Here is a 15,777-nt window from a genome sequence, read left to right on the forward strand (position 1 = left end):
TCGTTCAGAGTTGTAAAGGGCAAATGATTTTTTTTTATTTTTGCAGATGGATAGTGTGTGCAAGCAAACCAGACTGCTCTGAGAGTTCCCAATGAGACTATCCCAGAGCAGGCTTAGTTTAATTTCGCCCTAAGCAGATACCTTGTGTTTGAAAACAGAGCAATTTGAAACATTAAAGATTATTTTAAAAGACACTATTTAAACCTGTTCTTACAGGTTTTTTCATCATTAGTTATAAGCCTTAGAAATGTAAAATGCTTCCTTTGGTAAAACATTAATTTTTGCTTTTCTTTCTTCACAGGCATGTGGTTTGGTTGTTTTTGGCATTTGTGTTGGCCTTTTCAGTTTAGTTCTAATAATTTTCAATTGGATTGATCAATAAAAGCCTATTGTCACTGTCTGAACTGAGCTTCAGAAGGACAGCAAGAACCAGAGACGTATCAAAACTACTGAAATGAATGCTGGACATCCTAAAGAAAACACTGACCAAAGCTGTCTATGGAAGAAATAATGCTCTTTTTCACTGCGTTACTGATGTCCCTTCTTTAATCTTGAGGCACTCTCTTCAGTTATTGGACAATTAGTCTTTGTCATTCTAAAATAATAGTTTTTAATGATGTAATTATGACAGGTAAAAAGATCTCTTGAGAATTTTGCAATGCAAAAATGGTTTAGTGCACATGGTGAACAAAAGCAGAACCTTGAAATAACTTCTCTTTTAAAGACAACGAGATGGATAGATATTGCATCAATCATGATATGCACTCGTGGTGTGTGCACACATTATCCTAAACAGTGGAAGACTTCCATTGCTTGAATAATTTCCAAAATTTCAGCCAGTTCATATTAAGAACTTCCTGATTCCAAATGTTTACCCTAATTTATCCTGACATGGATCCAGAAACCAACTGCCTTAGCCCAGTTTAATGGGCACATCATAAGAATATTTGCTAATTGTTTTTTTAAATACAATTTTTATACCTCAGTGTACTTGAATCATACTGAAGTAATTTTTAAATTAGAAGGCTTTGCCCATCTAGCCTAATAGCTTTTAGTAGCATGAGGAAGTATTTCCATTTTGCAGTTGATAGTAGACATTTTTCAATTAATACCTGCTTTTGAATATTATTCAATGTACCTCAGTATTACTCCCAGTGAAAGACTTTTTTCTTTTTCTCTCTTATTGCCATTTTCACAAGTGTTTCATATTTGAAATAGAGTGTTTCTATTTTTTATGTACTGTTGTGTGTCAGAGAAGGTTTGGGCTTGAAAGGTGAAATTCTGCCTCAGTTAAAGACAAAGGAAATTTTACATTTATGGAACCCTAATTTTACCTCTGATCTCTATAATGTACCCTTTTATAATTCCTTTTTTTTTGCCTAAATGAAATGTGAATGCAATTTGCAACACCAACTGGGCTCTGTTAAATATGGTATTGAGTGCCCACCACAAAAGTTCGTCATATAAGTAGAATGAAAGCAATGGCTGATACCGTGGTAAGGTTTTTAAAATCTGTTTCTATCAGATGGGATCTGATGTCTTTAAAATAGCCTAATCTCTTCAGAGACTTTATGCCCTAAGGAAGCTAAACCTCCACAGAAATGGCTTGTGTAAAGTTAAGAAATTGGACCTCAGCCTCAAATGGCAAGATTTAGAGAGTGGGGAAGTTCTTCATTATTTCCAGATGCAATATTTCTTTTAATTTAGCTTAGCACTTTTACATCTGAGAAGTAGAATAAGACACAAGTGAATCATAGCAAAGTAATACATTTATGTAATATGAAAGCAGCTAGTAAGTGACATTTAAATAAATTTTTCTGTCCATAAGATGCACAGTTAGCAAATTAGTTGACTATTGCTAGAAAGTCCTGCTGAGACAGTTCTGTTAATATGTTGACTTACGTTTTACCAGTTGAGAGAGGGGAGATGCCCCAGAGCCTGGCATTTCTAACTTCGTAGCAGTGGGTCTGTGCTATTAACCTTTTTAATTATGTCACATTGGATTTGGAAAATGCTGATTGATGTGCCAACTTTAACATAACCCCGATTGAATGGGCTTGATCCTCACCTGTCTAATAGGGACGAACAGCAAATAGCAGAGTTGGAATCACCTTCTGTATTCCTGAGCTGACAAACTAGGATTTCTCATGCCAACGGATCACTCGGCTCTCTCAGGATCCGTAAGATACTTTTCATTTGTGATAGATGGCCTGAAGGCACGCAGGTGGTGCAGCTTGGTACTGTTTCAGGAATCCTTTTTGCCTGGGGAATATTCTTCTTCTTACGAGTTTAATATAGAAATAGAGGTGTGGTGAGACCTGGGAACTAACTCAGAAGCTTTGGTAGGATCCCAAATAAAAGGATCCCTGGAAAAGACTACAGTTATTTTTATCATAAGGTTTCTAGCAGAGGTTTCACGACACAAGGTGAGACATCTAACAGTTTGTCAGTACCAAAAGCGGCATGTCCACTCTTGGCCAGAAGTTCACAACTACTTCGGTGGCACTGGCAGTGGCTCCTGATCAGCGTGCTTAACTAGCAGAAAACCAACATGACCGCGAGATGTGTTCATTCAAAAAAATGAGCTGAGTGAGCTCACTTAGGGGACAAGAAAAGTGAGGGGGGTGGCAGGAGTGGGACTGTCTTTTGGAGCAGTAGCAGCCATTAGATAGCACATTTTTCTCATAAAATCTCGCATTGTGTGAGTATTAAGGGTTGAGGCTCCCCATCTTGCCTTTATTCTTGCAGTTCTCCCAGCTTGTTTAACCATTGATAACCAGACGTAGCTGCCTTCGTCCCTGTGGCTACCCTCTAATAGCTGTGTTTCACAGGCTTCCTTACACTATAGGGATTCAGCCACTCAGTGTACCTCTGGCAGTAGTGGAAAAAGCTCAGTATTTACCTTATAAAAGTGTACCTTGAGAAAGCAATGACAGCTGTACATTAGGAAGTGATTTTTTTTTTTATCTGTCTGAACCAAAACTTTTTAGGAAAACGGGAGACCTTACATTCATGTGAATGAACTGTAGCATTTTTTGAGACACTAGAATTTGGGAGGAACATCTATTAGAAATTTTATAGAAATTGTTCCTCATTTATCATTCGCTCTTGTAGCATGCTATTGAGTAATACTTGTAATCATTGCAGTCACTTTATTTTAAACTCTAAGCAGCAAGACTTAACTCTGAAGACTTAGAGTATCTGTGAAGGTGCAGAAAGTTGGCAAAGTTTTGCTAAGCTTTTGCTTTTTCCTCCTCCCCCTGAAAAAGCTGAGTCTTGCTGTGCACTGTAATAGTCTGTTCGTACACAGGCAGTTGGGTTTGAGTGCATCATCTTAAAAATGTGACTGAGAAAATAACTGAAATACAGTATTAATTTTACAGGTGATTCCTGTAATGCTATGGAAATCACTACATTATTGTTTTTAATCCTTGAGTATTATCCGAACTAGCCTGGCTATTAACTCACTATCCTAATAGGTGGACTTTGGAATGATGAATACCAGTGTATGAAGTTAATACTCGGTGAGGATGAATGGAAGCAATTCACACCTCTGCTGGAGATCTGTTACTACGTTTTGGCTGCGGTGCAGAAAGGATAGCAGCACTGGGGGTTACAGAACGTGTGTTATCTTTCATCTGAAAAAAAAAAAACCCAAGCTATTCTGTTTGTTGTGTCTGTGTAAGGGTTTCACCATAGTTGTACACTAGCATGAATTTTTTGAGCAAAACAGGCCTCCAATCTGGAACTCTCTGCTCACTCACGTGTTGCTAAATATGTTTTTTCTTTATTCTTGTGTACAGATTTTTTTTCCCTGAATTTCCAGATTTATAAATTTTAGTGGTTCTGCTTTATTATCTGTTGTTAGCATTTTCCAACCTTCTTTTCTGAGGACTTGACAGGAATGGATGAAGGGGCCCGCAGCATTTTTGAACTCGCTTGGAAAGGTTGCCTTTCACCAGCTGAACAAGAACAATGTAAGAGATGAAAATTAATTGGTAGCCTTTGATTTGTTTTCTCTCATTCTCCTATTTCCATTCCTTGTCCATTTGAAGGCTGCTCAAATTTCAGATGGACTGTGGTAAGCTGGGTGTGGAGAGTGTCTCTTGTAAACAGCATTGCAGGAAGGAGTACTGCAAACAAAAGCACTCTAAACCTGCCTTTATATTGTGGCAAATGCTCGTGGTTTATTCCCATGTTTTATTCGTGTTTTATTCCCAGCTAAGCAGTTTGTATCTTAATACATCATGGCAATAAGTTTGTTTAAAATGCTCTCTTGTGTCCCTGTATGGTGAAAACTGAGACGCTGTGAAACTGTCCTATCCCCTCTCTGTCCCTCCTTTCACTTCAGTTCTGCATTAATGCCAGTTAGATGGCACTGAGCAGGAACGTGCTGTTGAACAGTCCGAGCGATCATTAGGGGAGAGCAGCCTGGGAGAAAGGTATGGATCGGGGAGGGCACCGCTTCATCCATGCCCTGCAGGCTTGATTTTCACTAAGTGCCCACCACTGCTCATCACTGAAGGTCAATGCTACATGTAGGCAGGCCTGTTTGGTTGCCCATTATGTCTGTTCTTGTAAGAATTTGTCTTTTTGAAACATGGAGACATCTTAACTTTGCAACATCGGAACACTGTGCTGGTTTCGAGTTCTTAAGTCATTTATGTCACGTGTAATGTAGTCGAGGTGCCAGATTTCCTACCTTTGCAATCCTAATGAGGATGAAAACATGATGGTGCAATGGGATCTGTCTGATTGAGCTGCTAGGGCAAATGTTAAATCCTTGAGCACCTCATAAGGGCATTGTTTGCATGAGAGAGAACATGGGCTTGTACTTTATTACTGTATTTCTCATGCTGCACAAAGTATAATTTTGGTATGGATCTGGAAGTCAGTGCTCCAACAGCTGTAGTCCAGGGAGGCTGCGAGGAGCTGGGGAGCCAGTCCACACGTGCCTGTTTTGAGGCTCCACAGGCATCTCCTTTGGACAGAAGTAGAGCTGGGTTATGGACCTAGGTGGGTATTTTGCCTGACCCAATATGGCCAGTCTCATTTAAAATAAATTCCTAAAATTAATTTTGAGGATTATTTGTGAAGAATATGAAATGCTTTCATTAGCATCAGCCGTGTGCATTCAGCATTACATGTGGTAGGTGAGGACAGAAGTGTGTCTGTTCTGGGTAGAAATACCAGTGATGTCCCCATTACTGCGGAGGCGTACCTCTCTTGCGGGCCAGCTCCCGGCCCGTACTGAGCCAAAGGGAGGGTCAGAATTCAGAGTCCTGCCAGTTCAGCAGCCTGGGGTCTTCATGTGCCTTACACTGATACTTCTATAAAAACCAGAAAGAGATGGACATATTTACCAATGTGTCACTACAAATACTTGAAGATTAATCAAGTTGTTCCCAAATGTCCCTACTTAAGGAGACGAAAATTAATCTTCTTATTTCTATAATGGGCATCCTAATGTGCTCTCTAGTTAAAGATTGAAATTCAGATCAGTCCAGGAGCTAAAGTAACGTTGATTGTTGTAGAACTCCTTCCCCAATTAGATTTAATTTAACACTTCACCTGAAATTGTTGACTTCCACATTGTGAAAGCATTGGCTGTAGTTGCTCTGCATACTGAAAACCTTTGGACACGATTACTGCTACTTCCTAATGACTGCCGGTGGGAGAGAATTGTCAGTATTACAAAAGTGCCGCCTAATTTCTACAGTTTGTGGTGGTGTTTTTGGTATTTGTGTTTCAGTATTGATCATCCAACCACGCTTCATGTGGAATTGGAATTCTTAAAAGAAATTAATGATTATCTGTATGTAATAATAGCTCATGTCAAACCTGTACGTTGTACAACAGATTTCCTGTTTTGAGTTCTCCCTCCCTCAGATTCCTTGTGGAACAGCCAGGGCATGTTCCAAAAAAACCAGAAAATAAAGAACAGTACTTGCGTAACTCAGGCGATTGTCATCTTTGCTTTGTGCGCAACGTGCCTGCTTAGAGAAATAACGAAGCGTTGTCGTCTCTGCAGTTCGTTCCTGACGTGCAGTGGTGGTGCTGCTGGCCCCAGCCCAGGCTGTAGCATTACTCTCGCCAAGGAAGGGCGTCGTTCTTAAAAGTCATTCCTGGTTTGGTGGTGGTAGCGCATTTGTGCGCTCACACGTGCTCTCCTTCCTCTGCGTAGTTGTGTGTGATCCCTGCTCTGTGGCAGGCGGTATCTTGCAGCACCCAGCTTGAGATGGATGTGAGACGTGGTCCGGGAAGCTGTTACGAATTGCTCCTCCCAGACCTGTCTACTCTCAGCACAGTGCTTGATTGTACTCTTTGAACTATGCTCTCCAAAATGTAAAGGATGCAGAAAATAACTTGTCCAGCAAGAATTGCATTAGACATCCTCAGAGGTATTGGTTTCATCGACAGCAAACCTGCTTCTTCTGCGCTGTTCTGCTCCTCGCTATAAAACCAGAGGCAGCAGAAGAGATCCCGGAGGCTGTAGCCGTGCAGCCTTCTGCCCCGTGCCAGCGCTGCCTCCAGCCCGCGGACAGTGGGTGCCCGGCTGGCCTGGCAGTGCAAAGCGGGGTGAAAAACTGCTCGTGGAAACCCCTTTGGGAAGGGCCTTCTTGTGCAGCGAGGTGCGGGGCAGCCAGGGAAGGCAGACCATGGCGTTACGGGGTAGTAGCGAGAGGGATGACGGCTGCTGCGGAAGGGCTCTGGAGCAGGGATGTGCTTTTTGTTTGTAAATCACGGTGCTCTGCAATAAGTGATTGACAACCTGTGAGCACAGCTCCAAGCGCTTTGCAAGGTCTAAGGGAGTCCTGAATAGAAGCAAAAAATGGAAAAAAAACCCGCATTATCATGCTGCTGGCTCAATTCCAGAGCTGTATGAATGCTCACACACGTGGAAATGAATATCAGAAAATTTGTGTTTACTTGATAACGTTTGCCCCAACTAGAACTGGTACCAAGTAGCACAATTTGAATTTGGTCTTGCACCGCACCAGCTGCTCGTACCTGGTTTTGTTGCTGAGTGGGTCCTGTCCATGCTTGGCATTTCTCTTGCCTCCAGCATCGCTGCTCGCATGTTAGTGGTTTGTACAGCAGCCACACGACGCCAGGCAGCTCTCTGCACCTGGTTTAAATTTAAAGCTCGTTTGCACATGATGTCACACTTTTATTGTCAGCCCGGCGAAGGTCAAGACAGTTCATTTTGGGAAGGTTTGCATTGTTGAGCCTTTACAGTGCTGCCATTAATGCCTTCGCCATCTGACTTACATTTCAGTTTTCTGGCATGATGTAATCGAAGGCACTAGATTTATACGACGAACGGGGAGGCTGGTGCGGTGGCTAATCAGCCCGGGTTGCAGAACTACTTTTCTGGAGACCAAGGGTGGAAATGATTGCTCCACGCATCATGTAGCAAATCAGGGATCTGGCCAGAGGAGAGTTAACGAGCCCTGGAAGCTCGGGGTGGTTGTTACAGGCTGTTGCCTTTCAGGAGCCCAGTCTCGCCGCTCCATCGACCGGAGTGGGACGGCGTTCCCGGGAGCCCTGTCTCTCCACCCTCCCAGGTAGCTCTGCTTGATAATGGGATTTACACGCAGGGATGGAGAAAAGATTTGGGATGTGGTTATGACGGTGCAGAACCCGTAGGGCTGGAGTCAAGGCCATGAAAATCTCGGGCCCTATTGTCGCCTCCTCCAGTCACGCTCTGCTGTTCCATTTCGTGCGTCGGCCCGGAAGCGGGGCTTTAGCGTCGCGTTTCCCCAGCTGGGTTTGTGCAGCTCGTGGCTGTGAATCTCCTGTGGGAAGGGTTTAAGTAGCCTGTGTATTTTATAGCTTCTTACAGGTCTGGCACTGGGCATAGCTCGTGGGATGCGTCTTTAGATTTTGGCTTGGGAATTTTGATGAACAGCTTCCATCCCTGTTAAAGGGAGAAATGGCTGAATTCATGCTTTTTATTGTCTGCAATTCACTTCTTTTTCTCCAAATATACAAATCTATATTTGATCCTTCAGGCCTAAGCTTTGAAGAGCCTGAGCAGTGAGACAGAATCAGCTTCGTGTTGGTGGGTACCAGATGCGGACGCAGGGACGTCTGGGCAGAAGCTGTGCCGAGGGGGTACGTGTTAACCTGTGTCTGTATGGCATTGGGGCCAACTTCTGAAATAACACCGACCTTCTCCTCCTCGTGCTTCGTTTTAATTGCCAGTCATTGCGCGGTCATAGGAGCCCGTCTGGAGGCTCACTCACCCCTGACATTTGGGTAGGGGTGCAGGGGGATTTCCACTATTGCTCGCGGACCGAGTGCTGACCAAGTTCTTCAGGGCTTGGAGTTTGGCGGTGCGGAGAGCTATAGGTGAAATCACATGTGGCAGGTAAGGGATGTAGATGGAAGATCTGCGTGGAGGTGACTTTGCTCAAACGGGGAGAGTTGAGGTCACTAGAAAGGGTCTGAGACTCAACTTTTCCATAGTCCATTCCTCTGCCCGAGCTGCAGAGGCGGGGTATAGCCTTCACTGCCCTTTTGATGTTGTCTACATGTTTCAGTACAGGGTCACCGTGCATATTTTTCTCAACAAAGATATGTGGAATTTATACTCCAAACATTGCTGCATCTTCAGGACGTTGGTCCTTTTACCCCTCCTGGACGCGTGCTCTTCTCCGGAGCGATGCAGCACAGCGAGGTCCTGCTTGCAGACTGCGGCTTGGCAGGCACTAGTGGTAAGGAAAGGTGGAGAGAAGAGCTAAAAGCCCTTTTATTGTATCAATGGATATTTATCCATAAACTCTGTTGCATGAAAGTGGGCTGCTGCAGAATTGGCGGGTGCTGAGATTTGGTGGGAGTCATTCCCGCGGCTGTTACTGCAGCACATCCCTTCCCAAGGCTCAGAAAGGGTTCGACGTGGGGGTGCATAAGAACAGCCTCGGCTGTTACACAAGCAGTGATACCGTCAAGGGCAACCTCTTGCACAACGTGATCGCCAGATGGGATTAGGGAGAAAGGTCCACGTGTTTGCCACGTCTTGTCTAAACAAGGCCTTTCCCTTTGAGCAGAGGTGTCACCGCACATTCTCCAGCGCACTGCGAAGGGGGAAATATTTGGCTTGAGCACTTCCCCGCCACCCCTCGCTCCCTCTGCGGGGGTGGAATACAAACATGAGGGCTTTAGGGGTCCCGGGAGAGACCGAGTGAAATTCCTTACTTTGAAATGAACCTTAATGCCGAGAAATTGAGTCTTTTAAAAATGTAATGCTAAGCACAGCGTTTTGCTAGGCGTAAAGAAACTCCACGTACGTTAGTGTTTTGATAGCTCAGCGTTATCCGTTAGGGTCCAGCGTCTGGGATTCAGGGGGTGGCTGAAGCGATCTATCACCTGGAGATGTGGAGGGGTTTGGGGGTTTTGTGCACATTTTAGCCCCAGCTTTGACTTGCAGGCTTTGCCTCTCCTGACTTGAAGGAGAGTTGGATCAGTCCTTTGAAGGGGTTTTCTTTAGGGATCTTTCCTCTGTGAAAGGGTAGCGGAGCAGCCTTGGCCATATAAATCAATTTGGAAGTGAGTTATAAAGTGCTTAATTTGCCTTCTATTAAAATTCCTTGTCGTCCCTCCAGCCCCTACAGCTTGCTGTTAAATGAGCTCTTGGGAAGCCGGGGCTTGAAGTCCCTTTCTGCGCTGCAGAGGGAACGCGCTTGACTCAGAAGATCTAAAAAGCAGAGTCCGATGGATGTTGCCTGTAAAAACAGGTGAGGTTTTGTTGGTAATTTGGTGAATTTAAAAGCTCTTTGTTGTCCCATGCCACCCAGGGGCTTTGGGTGATGATAAAGGGCACGAGCGGGTGACATGGGCGCCCAAGGGTCAGTCCCCTTTTCTGGCGTCATCCTGCAAAGGGATTCCCTGTCCCTGCCGTCCCCGGGGCAGGAGGAAGGTGGCCGAGAGCGGAGGGGAGGAAGGAGCAAGGGGGAAGGAAGGATTTGCTGGGTTGCCTCTTGCAACTGTGGTGTTTTACCAACCCAGAGCAGAGCGTGTGATCAAAAGCATCGGCCCCACTGTGCAGGGGGTCTGCGGGGCTGGGATGGGGACATCAGCCCCGCTGCTTCTGTCACCCTCCGTGCCTCAGCTGCCTGCACCTCCCTGCCACAGTTGTCTGCTCTGCCCTCACCCCCCGCGGTGGTCCTATTGTGGTGACCCATCTTCTAGCCTCATCCTCCACTTTCAAGGAAACCAGAGGAGAGCCCGAGGTCAAAGCCTGTCACTCTGCCTCTTCTAAGCTGGCCATAAACACGCTCGCCTGTCCCCAAGGGTCTAAAAAAGCCACAGTGGGTGACTCAGCGGGTGGGAGACGCTCCCAGCCCCAGTGTGGCACCTCCCAGGCTGCTTCACCAAAACGCCTCCACCAGCGTTAACGCTGGGATTATTTAACCACTAACACTTCTCTGGGGACCGGGCACAGTTGGCCATCGCAGCCCTCTGCGACGGGCGCGTTGCACGGGCACGGCAGCCACAGGGTTTGTCGCTGCATCCCAGCAGCTCCAGCCGGTTTGCTCTCCACCGAGCTTCACTGAGCCAGAACTTCAGCGAGCGGCTGTGGGAGCTGCCTCCCGCCCGGCCTCGGCCTTGGGACCCCTGCGGGGCGCAGGGTCGGGGTGGCGAGAGCACGAGGGACTGGGGCTGGTGCCCAGGACGGCTCTGCAGCCTGCTCACCCCCGGGCAAGAGGTCTTGGAGCAAATTAAAGCTTATTTTTAACTTTCTTTACCATGTGGTTAACGTTAGTCACTGCCAATAGCGATAAGCAAAAATTAGCTTCACCTGGGGCCATTGCAGCAAACGTTTTGACACTTCCCACCCAGGCTGATCTTTTTAAAGACCCATCTTTTCTGGTTTAAACAGAACCGCAGAAATGCCCAGGTTGCTGGAAACATTTTTAAAATGAGCCCAGAAAGCAGCGAGTGTCATTACCAGGAGCTGCTGAGCAAACACACAGAGTTTAATAGGGTAGCGCAACTCTTTTTGCTTCTATTCTCTGCAAAAAAAGGTTGAAACACAAGGAGTGGAGAGAGCCATTTGCTGAACCTGCATATCTATTTTTACTCCCCTGCTCCATAATGTTCCTAGAATAAATTTTTTTAGTGCGCAGCAGGGTAGGAAAAAAATAGTGCTGATGGCATCTCTGCTATCCCCATTGTGCTGCGAGGAAAGAGGGCAGCTGCTTTGCTGACCTGCCACTTGCATAAACCCGCATTCCAGGTACAGAGGCCATTTGCTCATCGGGGTTTGTTTGCCGAAATGGCCACTGGGATTTATATATAGACCCTGCCTGTCCTGCCAAGTTGTCTTAAATTCTTGTAAGTTGAATGAAAGTTGGAGGGGGTGGGAGAGGATCAACTTGAAAAATAGAGCCGCTAATCTGCCGGTGTCTCTGGGAGAGCCTGCTGGGATGTCCCGTCCCCCCCCGGGGCTTGGAGCATCCGCAGGCATCCCGCTGGGAGGGGGAAGCAGGTGGTGCCCCCGCGCCGGCCCGGGGCTGCGGGTTGCTCCGTGGGCTGCTGCGGCCACTGCTGGGGTGCCAGGGTCTTGAGTGATGAGGTGCTCCTGCATCAAGGAGGGGGAACATGCGCCCCTGAGGAGTATTGCAAATGGGACTGAATCCTGCCAGTGGTGTCTGTGCTGCTCGGAGGGGTTCTGCTGCTGCGACTTCAATGTGAGCCATGAGCTTTGTCTTAAAAATGCGTATATATACCTCTATATCTTCTAGTTCAAACATCATTTTCTGAACTGTCCACCTAGAAAAAAAATCTGGTTTGTTCTTCGGTGCTCTTGCTTTGTCCAGCCGTGAGCAGCAGCACATCCCACGAACTCTGCTGGGGCACGAGGGCTGAGGTTTGCTTTTATTCCAGGTCAGGCGCATTTACCATGTAACCCTGAAATCGCAGAGTTTGCTAATAGATGAACACTTTGTACATAGGTGATGTGGTGAAGTTGGTGCCCTGCAACTGGCTTGTTTAGCGCAATAAAAATATATTGGGTTCCTAAGATGTTGACCAATGGGTTTGGGAAACAGATGATTGATTCACACAGCTGAGAAACAGGGATTGTAATATGTTTTGCCAGAGGAGACCAGTTTGACGGATGAGTTCATTTAAGGATTATGCTATAGATAGAGCTGTTGACAGAATGAATTTGTTTTTATTTTTCATCAGTAGGTATAACACAAAGCAGAACTAATTGAAAGTAGTTTCCTTGTGGCATCTGGTTGTGTTTCTTGCTTTAAGTCTTTCACACGCTGTAAAATTACACCGAGGGCTTTTCTTCACTTCCATTTGCTTTCTAAGTTTTCCATCACTGCTTTTCGAATGGGTTCCCAGTGTGTCGGACACGTTAAGAAATTGCAGACTACGCAAGAAACGGAGCTGGGCCGTCATTTCTGCTTATTGCACAAATGTTCTGGTGCACATCACAAATCCACGCCTCGAGCAGACGCACCGAGGTGTCCTCACCTTAGGGCTGATGGCAAAGCCGAAACATGAACAGCCTTCCAGATATTTTTGATGGCATTTTAAACTGTGACCTGTGCTAAATATCATCCCTGTGTGGACTGATCCCTTTCTGTGTAAGGCCCAAACCTGGAAGGTGATTATGTTTACCCAAGGAGGTGTTCTGAGGTTGAAGGAAGGTGTTGAGTTAAGTTCTGGAAATAGCTTTTCCAAGCAGCCAGAGAGAACAAATCCCGGTGTTTCTTCAGGGGTTTGGCTCGCCGCGTTCGTGGCTCTCCCGGTTGGACTGCTGTCGCCTGCCCGGCTCAGCTTGGGTGATTGCAGCGGGGTCTCGGCTCCGCGAGCGCTTCCTTTTTGTGGCTGTTGCGGGGACTGCACCGGGACCTCTGAGCTGAGATCATGCAGGCTGTCAGGGTAGAAGACTGGACTTTGTGGTTCAAACCTGTCTTGCGTATTTGATCTGTGGGTTTTGGCTCAGTTTTTTTTCTCTCTTTCTTTTCCAGTTGTGGTCAAATAAGAGTTTTCCAGAACTGACTCACATAGGGCCGGAGAACAGGAATGCAGCAAGCTCAGCGGCGCCTGCCAAACTGACGGACTCGGAATCGCAAGGGAGAAAATACCCCCAGGTTTCTGCCACCGAGTCCAATACCTGAGGAGAAGAGTCCATGTGATTTCAGGATTACATTGCAGGCTAAATTCTAGCCTTCGCTTGGCCTCAGACCTGAACTTTAAGCACCAGCCAAAACATAATTCAAATTTGAGCACCGGCTATTGGTCTGTCTCGTCTTCTGCGCATCATATGTGCAGTCATTCAACAGAAGCTGAAATGTGTTTTGTCTGCCAAGAGCCGTTGGTTTCCAAACAACTACATCAGCGCGGTGAGTGATGGAGTTTCCATCAACTGCTGTAGGCCAAATGCGGTCATCTGAATTCAGGTCTTGGCAGGTATAGAAACTTGGAGTTGTCAATGATTTTTATATGAAATCGTACTTAATTATAATTTCTCGTTCTGTGCTTTAGTTCTCTTAAAGCTCTTGGAATTGCAGATGAATGGGAGCTTTTTATCTCTTAGCTAGTGAGATTTTCTGTTCTTTAATTGACCTTTAAAATAATTTAGTTTGGGCTTGGATCTGGGTTAAATATAGCTGGTTATTTTCACTCCGAGTATGTAATACATGAAAGAACCTAGGTATCCTTTGAATGTGTTTTGACAAGCACCGTGTCTGTGTGCAGGTATGTATTTATAAACATTTGCGCTGCGTGTATTAAAATGACACTTCCAAAATCAAGTGCTTTCTCTCCCGTAGCAAAATACTTGTACAAAACGTAGTGTTAGGTTTCCGAAAAATGGGCAGTTCAAAGAGAGTAAGACATTTCTTGGAAAGAAGCTAGCAAGGAGGGGACATGGACTGAGCCCTCGGTAGTTACAAAGTGAACACGCAGCCGTTATTCACTTTATCCCATAAAACCAGGACTAGATGGTGCCTAAAAAATTGCCCAACAGCAAGGTTAAAGGAAGCAAAACGAACTAGTTTTCTAAGGCTTCGTGGCCTCGCTAGTGATGTTGTGGTGGCTAAAGCTTAAAGGGTAGGATTAAACTCATGGAAAACAGCACAGACAGAAGCCGTATGGATACAACATCTGTCTTCAGAAGACCCTAAACTACTGTGCGCTAGAGGCTGGGTGGGTGTGGGACAACTGCTTTTTCCTTTCTGATATTTGTTTCCAAAGCATTTATTACTGACTACTGTCAGAAATGAGATGCTGAGCTCCTGTTCTTATTAAATACTATCATTCTTACCTCCCTAATTTATATGAAAAGCCCATGAATGCAAAGGAACTACTGCCTGCAAAACAGAAGCAAGACCCCAACAGCTTCTTGCCTCCAATCCCTTGCCTAAGGCTGATTTCAGTTCAAAAAAAGAATAAACAGAGAATAAATTCAAAGTATTGGGCAGCAGTTTCCTCTGTGTTTTCCAGACACAAAGTCCTTCTCCCTTGACCTTCTCTTCCCTTTGCTTCCTGATAGCATCCCATCCAACCTGGGAACCCCTCATCTTTCCACATTCCAGAGATGGGAAATATTTAACTGATCTCTTTTTTTCCCGTGCGTCCACTTTTAGAGACCACAGGCCAAACCAGTGTGAAAAGGAGTCATGAATACCAGTCTCCGGCAATGCCAACCCGCAGTGTTTTGAATGCATTGACTAAAGCGATGCCACGAGTTCTGGGGACAGTGCTTTGAGCGTGGATGAGGTTTTCACTCCAGCGATGCTTGTTGTCCTGGAGATTGCTCTGCTGGAAGGTTTGTTCAAGCAGATGCTTTTTCTGACAGCGCTGCATGCAAGTATGTATCTTCGTGGCATTAAAATGGGGGGACTAGAGCTGGGTGGGGAGATTGAGATATTTTTGCCTCTTTGAAAGCCGTTGCTGGGATAGCAGAGTACTATAATAAAACCTGAGATTAGTGAGACTTTAGGCACTAGTGAGACTTTAGGCACAGTCACGCTTGTACGGTCTTGTAGTTCATAGGAATAGGGCCAGATTCCTGTAAGCAGATGGATCCTCTGCTGGTGCTCACTGTTGCTGATATTTTAGGAGCCACCAGGAAACCACCTGGGCAGCAGCATGTCAATACTCGGCCAGTGCATATTTGAATACTGTGTAAATGCAATTATTTGGAACCAATTCTTCCCTTGCGGGCCTTCGCTCCCTGGAGAGGAAAAAAAAAAAAAAAGCTGTTGAATCTAATCCATCAAATGAAAAACTGTCTGGGGGAACCAAGTCCTACATAGTGGAGGAATCCTCTGGTTCGGAAAGAGCCAATGGGTTTGAGTGGTGGCAGAGCCAGGACTGAGGACCTTCTCACTCCTGTCAAAGCCAGTACAAGAGGCAGTCTGGCTAACACAGCAGGAGATACTCACCAAGGGAGCTGGTCCTTGTGAGCTGGCCCACTATCTCCTTGAGCAGGAACAGGTTGGAAAGAACGTGAGACTCTGAGCAGGATCAGATTGAATGTAATTTCACATACCCACATTCTTCCTACCTGCCTTTTATCTTCCAGCCGTCACTTCTCATCTCATGTTTGATACTGGAAAAAGGCCCCGTCTTTGCTTGTTCAAGGCTGATGCCCGCAGCCGCAGCCTCCCTGAGGAGCTGGCTCTGGTTCATCATTACGCTGCTGTTTATGTAGCCATTTACACCCAGATTCCTACTCAATTGCACGATGCATATGTCTCAGATTGGTATAAATGAGCGTCTGGAGTAGAGCAGCATCACGTCTGTTCT

At 45.7% G+C, this 15,777-nt stretch overlaps 1 protein-coding gene and 1 long non-coding RNA gene across 2 annotated transcripts in view; both read left to right on the forward strand.

Annotated features, from left to right (window-relative positions):
- The window catches only part of SLC38A6 (solute carrier family 38 member 6), a 44,678-nt gene extending 38,719 nt beyond the window's left edge, over positions 1–5,959 (forward strand). Inside the window, exon 16 of the mRNA XM_075150868.1 lies at positions 302–5,959. Coding sequence (XP_075006969.1) covers positions 302–382 — 81 coding nt within the window. The 3' untranslated portion in view covers positions 383–5,959. The remainder of the gene's footprint in view (positions 1–301) is intronic.
- Positions 5,960–9,697: 3,738 nt separating this feature from the next.
- On the forward strand, positions 9,698–15,552 carry LOC142083237 (uncharacterized). Its single transcript, XR_012674000.1, has 3 exons — positions 9,698–9,740; positions 12,993–13,367; positions 14,613–15,552. It is a non-coding gene; the product is annotated as an uncharacterized LOC142083237 (long non-coding RNA).
- The last annotated feature ends 225 nt before the right edge of the window (positions 15,553–15,777 follow it).

Source organism: Calonectris borealis, chromosome 5 (assembly GCF_964195595.1).
Source record: "Calonectris borealis chromosome 5, bCalBor7.hap1.2, whole genome shotgun sequence".
NCBI classification, from domain to species: Eukaryota; Metazoa; Chordata; class Aves; order Procellariiformes; family Procellariidae; genus Calonectris; species Calonectris borealis.